This window comes from Molossus molossus, unplaced genomic scaffold, assembly GCF_014108415.1.
Source record: "Molossus molossus isolate mMolMol1 unplaced genomic scaffold, mMolMol1.p scaffold_m16_p_4, whole genome shotgun sequence".
Lineage (NCBI taxonomy): Eukaryota > Metazoa > Chordata > Mammalia > Chiroptera > Molossidae > Molossus > Molossus molossus.
The window spans coordinates 22,002,951-22,024,876 of NW_023425377.1; the positions used below are offsets into that span (position 1 = coordinate 22,002,951).

Genomic DNA, 21,926 nt, shown 5'->3' on the forward strand with positions numbered 1-21,926 from the left:
CCTAGCATAGTTCAAGGCTCTTGTAGTAGATTGCAAAAATGGCCACAAATTTCTCTTGACAATGTGACTTTTCAGCTCTTCCCATCAAGAGGGGAAAATCTACCCCGTGAATCTGGTCTTAGCCTTGGACATGCTTTGGCCAATGGGGACATACGTAAATGTGATGTAAGCAGAGATTGGGTGATGCCTTGTGCATCAGGACTTCCATCTCTTTTTCACCACCAGGTGAAGAAGTCTGGACTAGCCTACTGGAGGATGTGAGATCATGTGAAGCAGAAACCAATTATCCCAGTTGAGCCCCACCCCCCAGATCAGCCAGCCTGCCAACTTCCAGACACATAAAAGCCATTCTTAGGCTATATTCAGCCCCAGTCAAGCTGAGTTAGACCATAAGAATTGACCAGATGATCCACAGAATTGTGAGATATAAGATTGTGGTTTTAATCCATAAAGTGTGGGAGTTTTATGCAGCAAAAATTAACTAATTCATCACTCTAAAGGACATACACCAATGAATAAAAAGAAAAAATCCTGCCCTCAAGAAGCAGTCTACTGTCCACTAGGAGAGAGTGACAGGTAAGCAACTAATCATGAGTCCTTTATAAGGATGAGAGATCATGTGAAGGACACTAACTGCTCTGAAGTACTAAGGATGACTTTCCATAGGTGGTGCCATTGAGAACTTGGGTCTCCCAACACTGAATCTGTCCCTCCTTCTACTCAGTCCTGCTGCCTTGACATTCGAGTGCAGTTTCTCATGATCTTGGCTGGCAGCCAGGGGCCAGTCAATCTGAGACATCACCTCAACTTTCCTGGTGGTATTTGCTTTTTCTCCCGTAAAACTGGGACAAAGCCTCTAGATAACTGAGTAGATATTATAGGCGGATCTACAGTCCCAGGAGACGAGATTCTCATCATACTCTTTGTGGTTTATGGGAGTGACCCATGCTTCTCTCAACCTTGGTTTTAAGAGAACATTTGAAAAAGGTCTTTCCTGTTTGTTTGTTTGTTTGTTTGTTTGTTTGTTTGTTTTTTTCAGCCATCAACTTCCCTACTGCAGCCTAGGGAAGATTGGGGGATATGGTGGGGGGAGTATGTGTCTGCCCCAACTCCCAAGTCCTGGTCTGCTCCTTTTCTGTTACTTCTACCTACTGGATTTCCAGAAGGTACTACAAGAGCACAAGCCCTGCTCAAATAGGGGAAGGGCTGGCTGACCACACCCACATTCCCATGGCTTGCTGAGTACCTGTCAGGAGATGGGCCACTTAGCCTGTGCAGTGGTCCATAGCCCATCTGGCCAGATGGTGGCTTATCACTTCCATCCTGCACTTCTCTGTTTCATGGATAGACCCAAAAGACTTCCACCGATGGGTCAGAGCCTTGGCAAGGCCATCTTCCTCTCTTTGAACTTGTCTCTCTCACCCTGCTCCACTATCATCTCATCCATCCTTGCTAAGTTTAACATTGTCTTCTCTGTTATTAAAAAATGGTCACACACATTCTCCAAGGACAAAACCCTACTGTGCAAAATGATCAAGTCAATCTTATTATTTAGACCAAACTGGATAAAATGAAATCTTGGAAAGAGAAAATGAATTTATCAATATTGATATAACCAATAAAAGCAAGCTAGGGAGACTCATTAGTAATTGCTGACAACACTATAGACTACCAACTGTTAGAAGTACATTTGAGTGGTGGGGATATTAAAATTTTTAATTGTCTGGTACTTGTTTTTACATACATACTCTCCCCACCTCTCCTCCCACCATTTTACTGATTCTTTAACTTTTGGAGCTTGTTATTGATTCAAGAATCTTAGAAAATTATTTCCTCATTGAACACATTATTTTTTGTAGGATTATCCCATTTATTCCTTACAGCAGCCCTATAACGTATGTATTGCCAGTGTCTCCATTTTCAGATAAGGAAACAAGTTCAGAGATATTAAGCAGCATGCTGACCATCAAGCATGTAATGACAGATGGGTCCAGGATTCAAACATTTGTGCACCAACACTCCTCAATGCATTGTAGAGCCCAAGAGAGACCTTTGAATGATGGTGATCAAAGTGAAAAAAATAGAAAAATTGTGTACAGTGGATAATACGTGTAAAAATTAGAAATCCAATAACATCGCTTTATGAATAAGCACTATGAAATGAAGATGGGGGTTTTGGAGACTATGGTGAATCAGGAGCAATTTCCTTGCCACCTTACAGTTCTGCCTGATGCTGTTTAAATTCTTCAAATACACAGAAGAAAGTCTCCCCTACTTTTTATACATAGGTGTCCTGATTCTGATACCACAATCTAACAAAGCGCACCCCCAAAACGATGACCAAATATAAAAATGCAAGGACTTTAAACAAAAATAGCAGCAAACTGAATCTGGCAGCATATTAAAAGAATAGCATAGGCCGGGTGCGTAGTGCAGGTGGCTAGCCACCGCCTGCAGCAGCCGGCAGGCCCCCCGGCGTCTTTCGCCCCAATGTCCCACAAGAGGCTGAAGTACAGCGAAGCTCCACTCTGTGTTCATCACCACGTCCTTCTCAGAGTCGCACACAGCCAGATTTTGGTGAGGTCACCACGACTCCTAGAAGTGTTCCCGAATCCAGAAGATGCCAGGGCTCAGGGACTTGGGGGCGTACCCCTCGAGCGCGGAGGTGCTGGGCAGGGGTGCGGCCGGGCGGACTGGGCGTGGGCGTGTCTCCCCGAGGCTGCCCAGACTCGGGGTGCGCGGCGGTGTAAGCGGTCTGCCCGCAGCCTGGGACGGTCGAATACGCAGGGGTTGCGGCAGGAGACCTAGGAGGAAGGAGGCCTGGAGACACTGCCTGGAGTGGTTGTCCGCACCCTCCCGCCAGGTCAGCACCAGGGCGCTGGAGCTACTGCAGCCTCAGCAGCCGCAGCACGAGAGGGCGTTAGAGCAGGGCCACTGCAGCTGACCGGAAACCCTGAGGGCGACACTTTCCCCACCCGGGCGGTCCGACTGGAGACGCCAGCAGCGTGGAGTGGGAGGCACCAGGCCAGCTCCCCCACCGCGCGCCGCCAGGCCCACTTCCAGCCCACACCCAAAGAGGCCGAGCCAGCTGGACCACCACTGCGCCCGCCCAGGGATAAAAGCGCCTCGCCAGGTGGGCGGGGCCTGGTGGGGAGTGGGCGGGGCTCGCTGGTGGAAAGCGCCTGGCGGCGCGGAGGCCACGTGGAGGGCGGAGCGCGCGTCTCCGGGGGCGGACCCCGCAGGTGAGCGCGGGCGCCTTCTGCCCGCCCCTTCGCCCCGTGGGCCTGCCCTTCCGGGCTGCGGGAGGAGGCGGCAGAGGAGGGGCGAGTTAACCCGGGAGGCAGGTGGGGGAAGTCAGGGCTAGGGTTCCTTAAAGCGCCTCTAATCCCTTCAAACTACTTTACAGTCGTCCTTTCCAGATCTTACCTAGTCTCCGCTTCTCGGGACTGTGTGCGGTGAGTCAGAAGGGAATGGATGCTCGCACGGGTGGTCGCTTTCCAAGTCCGCTGACTGCGGGCGTACCTCGGAGATGTTGCCGTTTGGTTCCAGACCGGGGTAATAGAGTAAGTACAGCAGTAAAGCAAGTTGCAACCTTTTTGAGAGGGAGGGTCTTGCCTTCAGTTTGTAAATAAATCAATAAATAATGAAACACCTGTAAAGCAAAGCACGATAAAAGGAGGTATGCCTGCGTGTGATTAATTCAGGCATGAGTCATAGCCACGGCCTGTTGCAGGACGGTATGTTTTCTCAGCTGTTGGTACTGTACCTTGGATGGTGGGGAGAGAGGTTGTGAAATAAGGATTGTCTTCTATATTTAAAAAATCAAATGCTAGATTCCTTCCTCAACAAAACAAAACACCAATGGAGCTTTCCCTCTGAATGCAAAAATGATTCAGTATTAATAAATCCATTACCACAGATAACCTTTGACATCAGCGAAGAAAAACTGGTCATTGGTAGGTTCTGGGGAAAAGGGAGTAATAGACTTTTATGATCCAGTCCTAACTTGAAGAGAGAACTCTTAGTATTATAAAAATACAAGAAACTTAAATGATCTGAGGAAAGTGATCTCAGAGGTAGCATCAGACTTAACACTGAAACAATAAAAGACCTTTCAGTACAGTGTGAAATCAGAAACGGATGTTTGATATCATCATGTTATTAGCACTGTCAAAAGAACTCAAAATGAGTCTGGAGGCTTTGCTAGAAAGATTTATTCAAGGATCCTGGGGTTTGCAAAGAGAAACACAACTAGGCAAAACCCCAAAGTGTTCCAAAGAAGAAAGGGTTGAAAATAATGGGTTCTGCATTCTTAGCCCTAGGATGGTCCAAAATGGTTATCACTCAGATGTCAGGCAGTCTGGATGATGGGCTCCAGGAGGTCTGGTCAGAGCTGGTGGTCTGGATAATGAGTCCTTCAGGGGATAATCATAGGGTTATCTAGAGGTCTGATGTATATCCAGGCATTGATGCAGGACTGGAAAACTCAAAAGTTTAAGTTGCCGAGCTAGTTAAAGCATCGATCCTTGTGCCTTAGCCTACTTGATTTTAGTAATTTAGCAGTTTGACTATAGTGACTCCCATTTTATTTCTTTACTCAACACAAAAAATATGAGGTATACATTTTGGAAAGAAAATATATTTGCAGTGTGCTTACCTGGAAAGCTCAGGAGAATCAACTGCATGCTGTCACACACAAAAGGAATCAGTAAAGTCTGCAGTAACAAAATCTGCAAAATCATTATCTTTTCTACATACTAGTTATCAGAAAATAAAATTGGGGGAATATAAATCCTATCACAGCAATAGAAAACAAAAACACCCAGGAACACATTTTCAAAATGTGCAATATCTAAAGAAAATAAAAGTCTGAGAGGCATAAGTCAGACTTTCATAAACAGTTATAATGCTTACTTTAGAAAACTCATGTTGTATATATGGTCATTTTGTCCAATTTAATCTATCCTTTTAACTTAATCTCAATAAAATGCCCACTAGATTTCCTGGGAGGGAGGATGTGATTAGAATTTGGCTGATTCTTAAATCAATGTAGAAGAATTAATGTGAGGGAGGGGAGGGAAAATTATGAAAAAGGTAAGGTGTGTAGACCTTTCCTATGAGATATTAAGTAAATATATTACATAATTAAAACAATTTGGCACTAGCATTAGAAAAGACTAGTCAATGGAAAAGAATAAAAAAGCAGATCCAAGCATACAGAGACATTTTATTATATGACGAGGGAAACCTTTCAAATAAAAAGGGGAAAGGATGGTTATTTAGTAAATGGTGCTTGAAAAACTAGTTAACCATTTAGAAAATGAATTAACAACAATAGTAATATACTTATTGGGTGCTTACCAGATGCTGAGCACCGTTCTAAGTGCTGTACACATTAACTCATTTAATCTAGTCCTCTGCCATCGTTATTACTACTAAACCCACTTTACAGATGAGGAAAATAAGGCACAGAATGGTTGTGATTTGGCCAAGCCAAACAGCTAGTAAGTGGCAGAGCCAGGATTCTATTAAGAATTAAAATTTAAAGATTAAAATTTTAATATTAAATTAATCAAATTAAATAATATTTAATTTAATATTAAAATAAAAAATAACCATTTCAAATTACACATGTCTTAAAATATTTTAAAACCTTGAGGTAGTAAAGTCCTTTGAATATAAAACCAAAAACCAAAGTGAAGAAGATTGAGAAATCTAACCCTTAAACATTTACAATTTTGCAATAAAAAAAATAGATAAAAGTAAATGATTTCCAATTGGAACAAATATTTACAGACTTATATGAAGGGTAAATACCTAAATGCAGCACACACACACACACACACCCTACCCCTTAAATACCCTCCCCCAAAAAAACTAATAGAAAAATAGGCAAATGCACAAGCAGCAAATTCACAAGTGAACAAATGCAAATGTCCAAATTATAGCAGATGCTCATCTTCGATAGTAACCAAGGAATTAGAAATTAAAAGCAACAGTGAGTCAATTTTACTTACTGCATTGCTAAACATTTTAAAGGTTAATAAATACTGGCATTGGCAGAGTGTGGAAAAATCTATACTCAATTTTTTTGGTGGTAGTGCATTCGGCACAACTTGAATCAAGATTGAAAATAAGAATAGTATTTGACCAACAATTCTACTTCTAAGACTTCCTCCCGAGGCAACAAATAAATGTTCAAAGGCATATTTATAAAGCTGCTTATCACAGTGTTGTTTATAAAACTGAAAAACTGGATATATCCTGTAAATCCAATAGTAAGGGTTTTAAGTACTTTTAAGGGTTTTACTTTTATTAAGTAAAATAAGGCACAAGAAAAAACTAAACAAGGAAGTAACTGGAACTCTCAAAAATTGCTAGTGGAAATGCAAAATGGTACAACCACTTTGGAAAAGTTTGGTGGTTTATTATAAACTTAAAAATACGCAAGCAATCCTACTCCTAAATCTTCTCCTGATAAATAAAAACACTGACCACAAAGTCCTGTAGATGAATGTTTCCAACAGCTTTATTCATAATCATTCAAAACTGCAAATCATCCAAATGTCTATCACCAGGTGAGTGAAGAAGCACATAGTGGTATGTCCATACAGTGGAATACTACTCAGCTATAAAAAGGAATAAGCCATTGCATTCAACATGGATGAATCTCAAAAGAATTATTCTGAGTGAAAGATGCCAGACTTAAAAACTTACATATTATATGATTATGTTTATATAACATGGTGGAAGATACTAAACCAAATGGAAGGAACACATCAACAGTTCCTAGAGGCTGGATATTGGAGAAGATCGACTACAAAGGGGTCTTTGGAACTGTTTGGAGGGTGGAAATGTTATATAGATTGGTGTTAGTTACAAGACTGTATACTTTAAAAGGGTGAGTTTTTCTAGATGTAAATTATACCTCAATAAACCTCACTTTAAAAATTCTATGCTCTCCAATCATCAAAATGTATTTCTTCATATGTATGGTAAAGTGAAAATATGGATAGCATAAATTAAGTGAAAAGTTGTATTAGTATTTCAAAGAGATGGTTGCACACCCATATTCACAGCAACATGCTTCACAATGACCAACAGGTGGAAGCAACCCAAATGTCCATTAACAGATGAATGGATAAACAAAATGTGGTATATACTACAATGGAATATTACTCAGCCTTAAAAAGGAAGGGCATTCTGACAAATGCTACATCATGGGTGAACCTTGAGGACATTATGCTAAGTAAAATAAGCCAGTCACAAAAAAACAAATAAGGCATGATTCCAATTTTATGAGGTGCATAGAGTAGTCAGATTCATGAAAATATAACATAGAATAGGTTGGAGGGTCCTGGGAGAGAGGGGGAAAGGGAAGTTCAATTCGTATAGAGGTTCAGTTTTGCAAAATGAAAAGAGTTCTTGAGATTGGTTGGGCACATTGTGGATGTATTAACATTACTGAACTGCACAACTAAAAGTGGTTAAGATGGTAAGTTTTATGTTATGTGTATTTTAACACAATTTAAAAAAAAAAACTGTATTACACATCAGGTTGGTGGTGGGACATGTGCATGAATGAAGCACATTAAAATGTTCACAGCGCCCTGGTCAGTTGCTCAGTGGTTAGCTCCTAATTCTTGAGGGTGCCTGGGTCTCAGGTTTGATCCCTGGCCTTGGTCAGGGTCATGCAGGAGGCAACCAATCAGTGTGTCTCTCTCACATCAATGTTTCTCTCTCTCACTCCCTTCCACTCTATCTAAAAACTATTGGAAAAATATCCTTGGGTGAGGATTTACATAAATAAAATATTCATAGCTGTTCTCTCTGGATGACAGTGATTCTCACTTTGTTTTAAATTTATTTTTATTATTGAAACTATTACAGATGTTTCTCCCCTCCCCCCGTTATCCCCCTCCTTTCCAATCCCACACCCAAGTCTCACTTTTTGTAGTTTTGCGTTTGTTTTACTTTGCCTTAAAATGAGCATGGCATACTTACCAGGCAGGGGAGATACCATGATCACGAAGGTGGTTTTCCCAGGGCACGGCTTATCCATTGCACTCTGGATGTGCTGACCCCTGTGATCTCCCCAAATGTGGGAAACTTGATTGCACAATTTGTGGTAGTGGGGAAGGGGGAAAAAATGAGCATGGCATTTATTATAATCTATCACTGTCTTATCGTTTACTTGTTTATTTTCATCTTCCTACTTCATACTAAAGCACAGACTCCTTGAAGGTGTTCATTGCTGAGTCTGCAGTGCCTGCCTGATACAGAGCAGGCATTCACTAGTATTAAAGCAATGGATAAGTGCATTAGGGAGGGGGAATTATTTTCAACTTGAGCAAAAGGCTTTTGGGCATCAGAGGAGGAAGAGATTTCACTTGATATTCAGTGAAAAGGAAGCGACTCAGAGAGTTGATTTTGGAGCATTAGTGAGGGTTGACATGGGGAGCACTTTGCCCCCCCGCCCCATAATCATAAGTAACCTGTCCAGACCATCCCTAATAAACATACAAAGTACAGTGTGCCTGGGTTTGCTCTGCAAAGGTGTCTTCAAGACTAGACTTTATTGATGCCAACCCATCCTTCCTGTTATGCCAAAAACAGTGAAGTCATCTGACCCCTTTCTTTCTTTTATACCCATCAGCACATCCTCTTGGCTTTAGCTTTAAAGATACCCAGACTTGAGTCACTTCTCACCATCTCTTTAGCTACCACCCTGGCTGAACCACTGCTGACCTGAGTCATTGCAGTCACCTGCTAGCTTATTGTAACAGCCTCCTAATTATGTCTCTGCTTTGGCTCTCATCCCCATTCAGTCTGCTGAAACAAAATGGCCATGGAGATCCTGTTAAAATCCAAGCCATGTCACTTCCTTGCTCAAGACCCTCAGTAAAAACCAAAGGCATTCCAGTGGCCTACAAGTTCCTGCCCACCCCAGTCCGTCCATTTTTCGATACTTCCACTTACATTAACTGCGCCTCTGGTGTGATCCTGTAATTTATCATTCAAGCCAAGATCCTTTTGATAGTGAAAAGAGGCAGTGTTAATACTTAGTTATTCATTGTGCCAGGGCAACCAGCACAGTCCTGAGCAAACCAGGCGTATGCTCCTCTACTCACCTCCCGTCCTTTGTGCACAGAGCCAGCCACGCGGCCTTTCCATTCCTGAACCACCCCAGGCGTGCTCCTGCCTCAGGACCTTTGCACTTATTCCTCCCTCTGCTTTAGGCTTCTTACCCAAAACAGACACAGGGCAAGCTCCCTCACCCCATTCAGCCCTTTTCCCAAATGTTACTGCCTCAGTGAGGCCCACTCTGACCACCCAGTCTGATCCCTGCAGCCAGCACTCTCCATTCCCCTCTCCGGCATTATTTTTCTTCACAGTACTCATTACCCACATATACCTGACAGTCTTCTCACTAGCTCATAAGTTCCACAAGGGCAGAAATTGTAGTCAGTTTTCTACCCTAATGTTTTCCCAGTGTGGGGAACAGTGCCTAGTAGTATACAGGGGTGGGCAAAAGTAGGTTAATAATAACAATAAATAATACAAAAATAAATGAACAATATAAGAATAAATTCTATGTTTCACGTACTCACAACTGTAAACCTATTTTTGCCCACTTCTGTATTAGATGCTCAAATATTTTTTGAATAAATAACTTTTTAAAGTTTACTTACACTCCCTTTCAAATAGGTGGCAGTCCATACACTCCTCCTGTACAGAAATTCTGAACAGGTGGCCTTTAAGTTGGCTTTAAAAGCCATGCTTCACCCAGACCCAGGGAAGGTTGTAGCCAGATTCCTGTTGGGCCACACCTGAATGCTAGATTCTGCTCTACCTTATTGGCCAGGCAGCCTCCATTGTGAGGTAGTTCTGGTTTCCCCCTTGCCAGGGACAGCAGGGCACTGAGCCTGGCCCCACATCTGGGTACCAGGACCTCCAGTCCAATGGTGCCCTCTTCCTCCCAGTCACCCTGTTCACTTTGCCTTACAGCACTAAGGGCTAAACTGGGAGGGGCTGAGAGTCCAGGCAAGTCCTGGCATGTGGCCGATCAAATGCAAGGGATGCTGAGGGTTATCCTGAGATGAGACTCTCGTAAGTCCCCCAAAAGCCAGGTGAGGCATAATCAACATCAGCTTTCCCTGCCACCAGTGCTTCACTGATTGACATGCTCGGACAGGACCAGGCACCCTCAAGAATTAGGAGCTAGCATCTCAGGCCTGCAGCCCTGGTTTCTCTGGAAAAAACCCATGGAAGGCTGGTTCGAGGCTATTGCAGGACTTAACCCTGAGCCACCCCCACCTACCCACCATGTCGAAGACGTCATTGCTTGAAAGGGACGACAGCGAGTCCAACTCCCAGGATGACGAGTCCAAGTCAATCTCCGAAAGTAGCAGAAGCACCAGTTCAGAGAATGTCCATCCTGCTGAGAACGCCAATAGACTGTCGTAAGTGGCTGCATTGCCCTTGCAGATCTGAGGTCAAGCACTGCAGCCTTCACAGCTCTGGGCCACATCTTCCTACTTCTCTCTTCTCTACACACGTGTCCCCATTGAACAGGAGACGAACAGATGAAAGACAGAACCTTCAGAATCTGAGAAGGTTGATCCATGTGGCTCTGGGTAGTATACCTCTTGCCCAGTGTTTGCAAAGAACGCAGATAGAGTAGCCATCCTCAGCATGAGCTTCTTGATTGCAGGAACAATTTTGTGTCTTAGGCTGGCTGTTCTTTCTGCCACAGGGTCAAGCTGCCCTCCTCTCCCTACATCTGTTCTTCATGTTCTCTCTGTCTCTTTCTCCCTGCCTCCTTCCCTCCCAAAAACAAACCCATCCCGGAAACAAAAGGTCATGTCCTAGCCCCATATGTGTCTACTTTTACTGCCATAAACTCAGACGTGGAAATCTCTCTTAGGACTTTATTGCCAACCAGACTATTACCTAGTAACCAGGTCAGATAATAGCCATGGGCATAATGAGATTATAAATGACAATACCCAGTGTTGAGAAGGGTGTCAGGAAATGCCCTCTCTCATGTCCTTTTGGGGGAAAATAGAACTGATACCTTTGTAGATGGCAATGTTGTAATGTATTGCAAATCCTAACATTTATATAAAATATACAAATACTTTTTGGTATATACTTTCTTTGAAAATACACACATGCACACGCATGCGTGCCCACACATACACACACACACACACACATACAACTGCCAGTAGTGACTGCTTCTAGGAAGAATTAGGAGACAGACAAGGCAGAGATAGATTATGTTTACTATATAAAGGTTTTTGGTTCTTGTTTTTGTCTTACCTTTTGAATTTCATACTGTGTTACTTTTTTAAAGTATAATTAAATATAAATATATTCTTTGGTCAAAATAATACCACTTCTAGGAAATTTTCCTAGTGATAACATAGGTAGGTATGCATGATGATTTTACTGAAGCACTGATTATAACGTTGACAATTTAGAAACTATAGATCTTTGAATAAAGTATGGTACACACAAACAGTAGGGTCCAAGACAGCCATTACAAGTGATGAAGGAAATCTATGGTGTGGGAAAATCTACAGGACATTCTGTTCATAAGGAAAAACAGTTTAGGATACAGTATTATAATGGTTCTCTTTGTGTAAAATTGTGCACTTTTATTTTTCATCCTCATGCAAGGACATTTTTTTTCCATTTTTTGTTCAGATAGAGTGGGAGGGAGAGAGAGAGAAACATCGACGTGAAAGGGACACATCGAGTGGCTGCCATCCACATGACCAACCAGGGCCAGGGACAAACCGCAACCGAGGTACATGCCCTTAGCGGGAACCGAACCCGGTTCTCTTTGGACCGCAGGCCGACGCTCTAACCGCTGAGCCAAACAGGCCAGGGCTAAAATTGTGCACTTTTAAAAGCTAATGCGGGTGGCCCAGAAGAATGTTAATCAAAATGTTAAAGGTGCCCTGGCTGGTTTGGATCAGCGGTTAGAGCATCGGCCTGCGGTCCAGAGAGATCCAGGTTCGGATTCCGCTAAGGGCATGTACCTTGGTTGCAATTTGTCCCCAGCCCTGGTTGGTCGTGCGGGAGGCAGCCACTCGATGTGTCCCTTTCACATCAATGTTTCGCTCTCTCTCTCTCTCTCTCTCTCCCACTCTACCTGAACAAAAAATGGAAAAATGTCCTCGATGAGGATAAAAAAAAAAAATGTTACAGGTGATGATTCCCATTTGGTGAACTTTGGGCATTTCCTTTTATAACAGCGATGTAATATTTTTCAAGGAAAATATATAAATAGAAAAAAATTTTTTAATTCCCCAGGAGTTCCTCACATATGTTCTACTCTCCAGGGCCCTGATCTATATGATCCTGTTAGCTAAGGCGCAATGGTTTCTCCAAAACCTGTCTCGCCTTTCCCAGGAGATCTGACTCAAGTGGGACAGGACACCACTGTAGGAAAGAAGTGAAGGAAGGAAGGCAGCAAGGGGGACGGAAGAACACATCTTTGGGATAAATACACACAGTAGGTTAAGGGCAGTTAGAACGCAGAATCCAGTGCCCCTTACCTCTGGGTTCAGGTGCTCTTGCATCAGCTTTTCATTTCCGTTCCTTTTCGGTTTTCTTCTTACGATCCTGTTCTCACTTCCCTCTCCCCAGTGGATTGGAGCTACCAGCACAGATGAGAACATTTAGAACCCTGGCACCAACACCCTGCCGGACACATAGTAAGCATTCTACATGCACAGTAGCAACGTTATTAAATGTTATTGAATACATAGCATGATAAGTCCAAAATGAATACTGGTTGAGTAAATGAATGAAAGAGTGAACTAGAACCAGTAAATGCTCCATATGTGGTGGGAGATTATTTTTTAGAGAGTGAATTAGTCAATGACCTGGCACCAGTGATCACTCCATAAATTGAGAAAATTATTAATTTTTTCATTGTCTATCTAAATGCCACAGCTAGTAAGTCTTAATAAATATTATTTGAGTGAATAAATCATGAAAAAAAACATTGGATGAGAATGAATAAAATGGTTCTAGGGAGTTCTCCAAATGGTAGTAATTGTTAGCAACTTTTTCTTTAACACTTAGTGCATGTTAAATATTTGTTGAGCGGATCTGGCTGGTGTGGCTCAGTTGGTTGGGTGCTGTCCTGTGCATCGATAGATTGCCAGCTCATGTCCAGCTGGTGTGGCTCAGTGGTCAAGTGTCAACCTAAGGACCAAGAGGTCGCTGGTTCAATTTAGTCAGGGCACATGCCCAGGTTGCATGCTTGATCCCCAGTAGGGGGCATACAGGAGGCAGCCAATCAATGTTTATCTTTCATCAATGTTTCTATCTCCCTCTCCTTCTCCCTTCCTCTCTAAAAAGCAATAAAAAAATGTTTTAAAAAGGTTGCCAGTTCAATTCCTGGTCAGGGCACATGCCCAGGCTGTGAGCTCGATTTCCATACAGGGTGTGTGGGAGGCAGCGGTTGATGTTTCACTTTCACATCGATGTTTCTCTCTCTCTCCATCCCCCTTCCCCTCTCTCTCTAAAAAAATCAGTAGCCCTGGCTGGTTGTTCTGAGTGGTTAGAGCATCAGCCCGCAGACCGAAGGGTTGAGGGTTTAATTCCCAGTCAAGGGCAGGTACCTCGGTTGCAGGTTCAATTCCTGGCCCTGGTCAGGGTCATGTGGGAGGCGACCAACAATGTGTCTCTTTCATCTCTATGTTTCTTTCTCTCTCTCTCTTCCCCCCTCCCTTCGCCCCTTCCACTCTTTCTAAAAGTCAATGGAAAAATATCCTCGGGTGAGGATTAACAACAACAAAGTACATATATTTGTTGAGCTATCTGAACTAGCACCAGCTCTGGATCCGCTGCTCCAGGGCAGATCCTGGGACCTAAACCAGAGTCCACTCCGTCGGATTTTGTCCCTCTTCCCAACAGAGGGAGCTGGAGACGCAGAAAAGGGGTTGGGCTTTGGGCCACACTTCCCTTCCGCTGACATGCCCTCTTGTCTCCCTGCTCTTTTCAGGATGATGCAAACCTTGATCCATTTATTGAAATGCAACATTGGCACAGGGCTCCTGGGGCTTCCCCTGGCCATGAAAAACGCTGGCATATTGGTAAGAGGGATCTGGTGATGAGAACTAGGTTTACCCCCTCGGGGGAAGGGGGTGGTGGGTCCCTGAGGCCTTTGCCCTATTTATCAATAGACAATTTTGGGGTGCCCTCTATAAGAGCAAATATGAATGCAGACATCAAGCACAGGAGACAACCTGGAGTCAGGGGGAGGAGATAGGACATTATCCTTTCCCCGGTTTTACTGAGCTGTCATGGACACGCCACTCTGTATAAGTTCAAAGTGTACCACATAAGACTTGACATACAGATATTGTGAACTGGTCACCACAATAAGTTTAGCAACATTCCTCCTCATATTGTTACCAAAAAAAGTGTTTCCCTTGAGACAAAAACTTTTAGGATCCACTGTCTTTGCAGCTTTCAAATATACCACACAGCAGTATTGATTGTGATTGTGCTGTACATCACCTCCCCAGTGCCTATTTAGCTCATAACCAGAAGTTTGTACCTTTTGACGACCGTCATTCAATCCCCCCATCACCCGCCATTATTCTTCAAGACCCACTGTCAGCCCTGGCCGGTTTGCTCAGTGTTTAGAGCATCGGTCCGTGGACCAATGAGTCGCTGGTTCAATTCCGGTCAGGGGCACGTACCTCGGCTGCGGTTTGTCCCCAGCCCTGGTCAGGTCGTGGGGGAGGCAACCAGTCGATGTGTCCCTCTCACGTCGATGTTTCTCTCTCTCCCTCCCTTCCACTCTATCTGAAGATAAATAGAAGGAAAAAAAAAATGTCCTCGGGTGAGGTTTGGAAAAAAGACCCACTGTCAGACGGACATGCCATGGTCCTCCCCACCCCCCAGGATTGTACCCAGCCCACTGCACTTGTTGACATTAGCAGCCTGGTCCCTGCAGCTGTTTGGATGTGTGGCTTCTGTTTCAGCCCAGTGAATTCGTTCTGAGAGAGTGGCTTGGAAGACGAGAACATCTTCTCCAGTCCCCTGCCGCCCACCGCGGTCTCTTCTCATGCCGTTCCCTTCTCCTTGCTCTGTAAACCTGTTCCCTATCAACATTAACGCCACCGTTACCTTCTGTTTCTCTAGATCTTACATCTACCTCACCCGGAATTCTTACAGCACTTACAGAAATGAGACACTTTTTTAAAAAAATATTTCTATCTTCCTCACTTAACCTGAAAGCTCTGAAGGCAGAAACTCTGACTCATCCTAACACTTCCCCACAGTACCTACTGTAGAGACTAGCGCACGGGAAGTCCCGATTCACGTCTACTGAATTGAACTGATGCCCAGTAGGTGATTTCCATTTAACTGAAGTGAATCTCTCCTTCTCTCCAGGCCTGGTAAGTGGCCCCGAGCCTAAAGAAGGCATATTGAGACTCTGCCTTCTGTTACAATGTCCAGGCTGTGGCAGTTCTGACACGGAGATGGGACTCTCCCCTTTGCAATTCGCAGGGTTCTAGAATTTCTGAAGAGTATTATTACCACGTGGCCTTCGGCCGAACTCTCTTTGCCAGTATGATATTTGCTGTTTAAGATAGCTCTTTTGTGCTTTGATTTTGCTTCCTAGTCTCCCACCAGAACCTTTGACCATAATTGACTTGAGAAGTATATATTGAGCACCCATTATGTTCATTCTTAGGCCCTGGGAATATAGGAGTAAATAGGACAAAGTCTTTACTAAAGGGCAGCGACATTCTAGTGGAATCTAGTGGCACTCTTTTCTTATAATCTTTATTGATTTTAGAGAGAGAGGTAAAAACATCAATGAGAGAAAACATCGATTGACTGCCTCCTGCATGTGCCCTGACGGGATCGAACCAGCGACCTCTTGGTACATGGGTTGACGCTCAACCACTGAGCCACACTGGCCAGGCTGTAGTGATACTCTTGATCTCTCATTTATTTCTGTATGATAGATAATATTATCTCAGGTCCCATCTCTAAAGGCATGAGTGTCCATAACAAAGGAGGTGAAAGAGTCCCTCTTTACTCTATGCCCATCTGATCACATTTGGGAGATTGATTAATAATGAGCCCTGCTTTTTAATCTCTTCCCACATTTAAAGAAAATGGAAACTATGTGAGAAGATATGTTCCTTACCTTGATGACAGTGATCCTTTTACTGTGTATGTGTATATCAAATCATCATGTTGTACCCCTTAAATATATATAATGTTTATTTTTAAAAATAAAAGAAATATTGACAAATTAGACATGCTAGAGCAGTGATTCTCAGCTGAGGACAACTTTCCACACCCCCAAAGACACTGACAATGTCTAGAGACATTCTCGGTTGTCACAACTTGTTTGGGGAGGGGGTGTGCCACTGATACCTAGTGAGTAGAGGCCAAGAAATGCTGCTAAACACACTAAAACGCAGGACAGCCCCCACAACAGTCATCTGGCCCAAAATGTGACTAGTGCCCATGTTGACAACCCTGTGCTGGAAGAAAAAATCCTAAGTCTGGGGAAGTAGTGAGGCCCGGTTGACGGAAGTGTCCCAGGAGAGGTCAGGCAGCCACTTTGCAGTGATGCTAAGAAGGGCATGTCAGCCAGAGCATCTGGAGCTCTCATCCCAGGGGCAGCTTTATTGGAGAGGTTGGGAGAGGGCCGGGTGTGGGAGCCGTATGTGGCTAAGCGTCCCTGCCTCGCCTCTGCCCTCCAGGTGGGTCCTATCAGCCTGCTGGTCATCGGGATCATCACTGCGCACTGCATGGTCATCCTGCTGAACTGCGCGAATCACCTCAGCCAGAGGTGAGAGTCCTGCTCCCCCCCCCCCGTGCCCAGCCCTGTCTCAGGGTGTGCTGAGTTTCCTTTGACATTGACCCAATTACCTGGCCATTTCTTCAAGCCACCACCCCTGCTGTTCTAGATTCTGCCGAGGCGATGATAAAGAACCTCAGCTGGAAACTCCTAGGTTCAGGCCCAACTCTGCTAACTAGTTGGATGACACTGTCAAGTTCCTGCACCCCCTGAACCTAGAAAGATCAAAGCGATACAAGATGGGAACATGTCCTATAAACCACCATGCATATGCAAGATAACTTAGAGATAGATGTCTTCCTTCCTCTTAACCTCCCCACCCTCAACCTCCCCCACCTCCAATACACACACCTTGTGAGGGTAATTTGTTCCAGGTAGACCTTGTGGGGAGCAATTTATTCAAGTAAAAAACAGCAATGAAATGGCTAGCTAGTTCACAGTTACCTCAGTCATTAATAAAGCTCACCTCTCATACTCAGTGTTTATATGTTTGAAACTTCAATGCAAAGAAAAGACAAATTCAATTAAAACAAACAATGCTGAGAGTTTCCTGTTGATAAACTATCAGTTCATGGGTGGTTGGTAATTCCTGACAGCTCACCACCTGGTGGCTCTCTAGCCATAGCACCGGGCTGCTCCGCAGGTGAGTTGAGGCTAAACGGGTCATCAGATACAAGTAGAGATAGTGAATGAAACTCCTCAGACAGCCAATCCATCAAGCCCAGATAGGTGTATCTGCAGAACGTGTCCGTCACACCTAACTTGTGGAGCACTTTCCAGCTCACAAAACACTGTTCAGAGCACTTACTCATTCTGCAATTAAATGTATTGCACAAGTACACTGTGCCAGGCACACGGCGATAGCTGTGCAAGCCTTCTTTTATTCACTCCTCACAGTAAACTTTTATAGCACTATTATCATTCCCTTTCTACAAATAAGCAAACTGAGACTTAGATCTAAGTTAAATGCCTTGCTCAGGGTCACACCGCTAGGGAGGGGCAGAGTGATATTTCAAGACCTCGCTGACTCCATTCTAACCATTTGCAAGTCTTCTCTTCCCTCAAACCTGCTGGGTCCATGACACCTTGGAGTAGGCTTCTAATGCCTATGGCGTTTATGACAGCCTTCTCCCGATTTTTTTCAATGACTTGTTTTTTGTTGTTGTTTTTTTCTTTTTTGTTTTTAGTACAGAGGTTACAGGCTGATGGCCTCAGAGCTGACTATGGCTTTTGGATATGTTTTGAGGGACTTTCACAGTTTTTGTTTTGTTTAGTTTCAGCCTATGTCTAAAAACATGGAGATTACACATTTTGAAAAAAGGTCTTCATCTTCTTGCCGCTTGGACAGTCTGGCATCTCTTCGGGCTTCATTCCTTTATCATTCAGCTGGAGCCCGGGCCCAGGCAGCCCCTTTTAGGGCGGGAAGAGTGCCAGAGGGTTTGCCACTGCCACACGGCCCCCCATTCTCTTGCACCCAGCCCCCCATTGTCTCGCACCCAGCCCCTCTCACCATGTACTGACGCTGTCTGGTCCCCACAGCTCTTGAATTTGTAACCCTCAGACTAACGTATGTGCCAGTCCTAGGCAACGTGACCTGATGTTTGCCTTGCCGAGCACAATAATAATAATAACAATAATAGAAGGCTGGTGCTGCCTCCCCGGCACGTCTCTGTGTTCCTCTCTCACTGCCTCCTCCCTCAAACCCACGGGAGAAAACGGAGGCCCAGAAATCTAGGGAGACTTACTCAAGGTCTCCCAGCTATCAGGAGGACATGTTGGGACCTGAACCCTGACAAGTCTGGGGACCTTTTCCTCTCCCAGCTGCTCCCCTCAGTCGTGCAATGGACACCGGGGATCAGGGCCCTCGGCAAACTGCTGCTGCAACCACTTACTCATAGCTCCTCAGCAGGGCCTTCCCCCCTGAGGAAGAGGGACAAGAGAGGCTGGAACGTGGGTGTCGCATCCTACAGGGCTGCTGGGCAGGAGCCCAAGTATCACCTTGGTGTGTTCTCTGGTCCAGGAGAGGCCTCTCAAATGTCCCAACACTCTCAGCCGTGGGAAAGAGAGACAGTAAGCCTAGAAACCCAGACCCTCTCCCTGCTTCGTCCTCCCGCTGACCAGGTGTGCACACCTCACACACCCCCTCCCCCTGCTTCGTCCTCCCCCTGACCAGGTGTGCACACCTCACACATCCCCTCCCCCTGCTTCGTCCTCCCCCTGACCAGGTGTGCACACCTCACACATCCCCTCCCCCCTGCTTCGTCCTCCCCCTGACCAGGTGTGCAGCACCTCATAGTCCACTTCCCCTCTGACCAGGTGTGCACACCTCACACATCCCCTCCCCCTGCTTCGTCCTCCCCCTGACCAGGTGTGCACACCTCACACATCCCCTCCCCCTGCTTCGTCCTCCCCCTGACCAGGTGTGCACACCTCACACATCCCCTCCCCCTGCTTCGTCCTCCCCCTGACCAGGTGTGCACACCTCACACATCCCCTCCCCCTGCTTCCTCCTCCCGCTGACCAGGTGTGCACACCTCACACATCCCCTCTCCCGGTTTGCAGACCTAATCAATTCGCAGCTACTGTTCACTTTTCCAAAAGCCACTTAAATATTAGTGGTTTTTTTAAAAAAACTGTACAAAAAGAGAAAAGGCAGACTCCTGACAGTTTTTAAAGTATACTGTTATGAAATATTACACTAATGTTTTTGCTTGAAGATAACCGGAATGCTCCATGTTAACACAAATATACAATACTTACTCACTGTGGGAGTCAATCGTACTTTTCACAAAAGTGTTCTAAGTTGTGCATTTCTTGTCCTTTCTCTAGACTGCAAAAGACTTTTGTGAACTACGGAGAGGCCATGATGTACAGCCTCGAAAGCTGCCCAAACGCCTGGCTGAGGACCCACTCGGTGTGGGGGAGGTAGCGGAGATGTCATAGCAGTAATAATAATCACAGCAATGGCAGTCATAATCCTCACCCGGTCTTCCTTTTTGTCTAGTTACACAGGTTTTAAATGAATACGTTCTTACTGCAAACTGTTAAGCAATGTAGAGAATCTCCTCTGATAGCTCCTTCCCCAATCTCATTATTTAAGAAGTAATCACTGCTATCTAGTCAGTCAATTTTCCTTTAGACTTTTGTTTTTCTGCATGTATGTGAATACCTATGTGGGAATGGAAATATACATTATTTTAATTTTTAAAAAATATTTATTTTAAGCCCTGGCCAGTTTGGCTCAGCGGTTAGAGCGTCGGCCTGCGGTCCAGAGAGACCCGGGTTCGGTTCCCGCTAAGGGCACGTACCTCGGTTGCAGTTTGTCCCCGGCCCTGGTTGGTCATGCGGGTGGCAGCCACTCGATGTGTTCCTTCACATTGATGTTTCTCTCTCTCTCCCTTCCTCTCTCTCCCTCCCATTCTCTGTACAAAAAATGGAAAAATATCCTCGGGTGAGGATAAAAAAATATATATATATATATTTATTTTAATATTTTTTAAATAGATTTTTAGAGAGATGGAAGGGGGAAGGAGGGAAAGAAATGCTGATGCAAGAGAAAAGCATTGATCAGCTGCCTCCTGCACGCCCCCTACTAGGGATCGAGCCCACAACCTGGGCATGTACCTGACCGGGAATCCAACAGGCAACCTTTCTGCGCACAGGAGGTCGTCCAACCAACTGAGCCACACAGGCCAGGGTTGGAAATACACATTCTGTGTTTTTTTTTATTTTCTTATATATTAATTAGAATATTTTGGGGGAAATCTGCTCTTTCATCTAACAACATGTTTTGAATTTCTTTCCACACTGGGACGTAGAAATCTCCCTCATTATTTTTAAGGCTCATGATATTCCCTGGTATACATGTATTCCATAGATTCATTTAACCCTTTTCCTACTAGTGAACATTTAAGTTGTTCCCTTGCTTGATAAAAAGTTCATGGTGGCCCTGGCCGGTTTGGCTCCCTGGTTAGAGCATCGGCCCAGAAGACCAATGACTCATGGGTTCGATTCCTGTCAAGGGCACATACCTGGGTTGTGGTTGGTCCCCAGCCCTGGTCGGAGTCATGCGAGAGGCAACCAGTAGATGTGTCCCTCCACTTCGATGTTTCTCACTCTCTCCATCTCTCAAACTCTCCCACTCTATCTAAAGATAAATAAAAAAATATCCTCGGGTAAGGATTTAAAAAAAAAGTTTATGGCGTACAAAATGCTTTTTTAAAATTTTTTTTTATCCTCACCCGAGGACATTTTTCCATTTTTTGTTCAGGTGGAGTGGGAGGGAGAGAGAGGAACAGAGAGAGAGAGAGAGAAACATCGATGTGAAAGGGACACATCAAGTGGCTGCTACCCGCACAACCAACCAGGGCCGGGGACAAACTGCAACCGAGGTAGGCGCCCTTAGCGGGAACCGAACCCGGGTCTCTCAGGACCGCAGGCCGACGCTCTAACCACTGAACCAAACCGGCCAGGGCCAAAATGCTTTTCTATGCCTTAGCTACTCTGATCTTCTCAACAACTTTGTGAGGTAGGCAAGGTTTTTATTGTGCTGGGAACATGAGGTGCCAAGTCTCATAAAGACAAAATAACATGTCCAGTGACACAGAGAGCAGTGGAGCAGAGATTTGATCAAGAACCTGACATTTCAGTCCTGGCCATGCACAGTGGCACAGTGGGTTGAGCATTGTCCCATGTACCGAGAGGTCACTGGTTCAGTTCCCATTCAGGGCCCATGCCTGGGTTTTGGGCTGTATCCCCATGCATGAGGCGGCCCATCAATACTCCACTCTCACATCAGTGTTTCTCTTCCTCTCTCTCTTTCTCTAAAAATCAATTTTTACAAATCTTTTTTAAAAAGAAAGAACAAGAACCTGACAATTCAGCCTTCCCAGCAGAGCCCCTCAGGAGGCAGAGAGTCAAGACCTGGGGCAGCTCCCTCACTTGGGCCTCTCAGTAGGTCATTGATCTCCTGAGTAGGAGTCACTCTGGTTATCAGACAGGTGAGATCTTGGGGAAGTCATAATGGTGACTTGTCATGGCCCCTCCTTTTGTCACCACAGTTTATCAGTTC

At 44.8% G+C, this 21,926-nt stretch overlaps 1 protein-coding gene and 1 non-coding gene across 2 annotated transcripts in view; both read left to right on the top strand.

Moving 5' to 3' along the window:
- Nucleotides 1–7,996: 7,996 nt before the first annotated feature.
- On the top strand, nt 7,997–8,167 carry LOC118616707. Its single transcript, XR_004956682.1, has one exon. It is a non-coding gene; the product is annotated as a U1 spliceosomal RNA (small nuclear RNA).
- A 2,159-nt stretch (nt 8,168–10,326) lies between these two features.
- The window catches only part of LOC118643509 (proton-coupled amino acid transporter 3-like), a 28,216-nt gene continuing 16,616 nt past the window's right edge, over nt 10,327–21,926 (top strand). Inside the window, exons 1-4 of the mRNA XM_036281615.1 lie at nt 10,327–10,405; nt 15,385–15,431; nt 16,758–16,846; nt 19,685–19,780. Coding sequence (XP_036137508.1) covers nt 10,327–10,405; nt 15,385–15,431; nt 16,758–16,846; nt 19,685–19,780 — 311 coding nt within the window. The remainder of the gene's footprint in view (nt 10,406–15,384; nt 15,432–16,757; nt 16,847–19,684; nt 19,781–21,926) is intronic.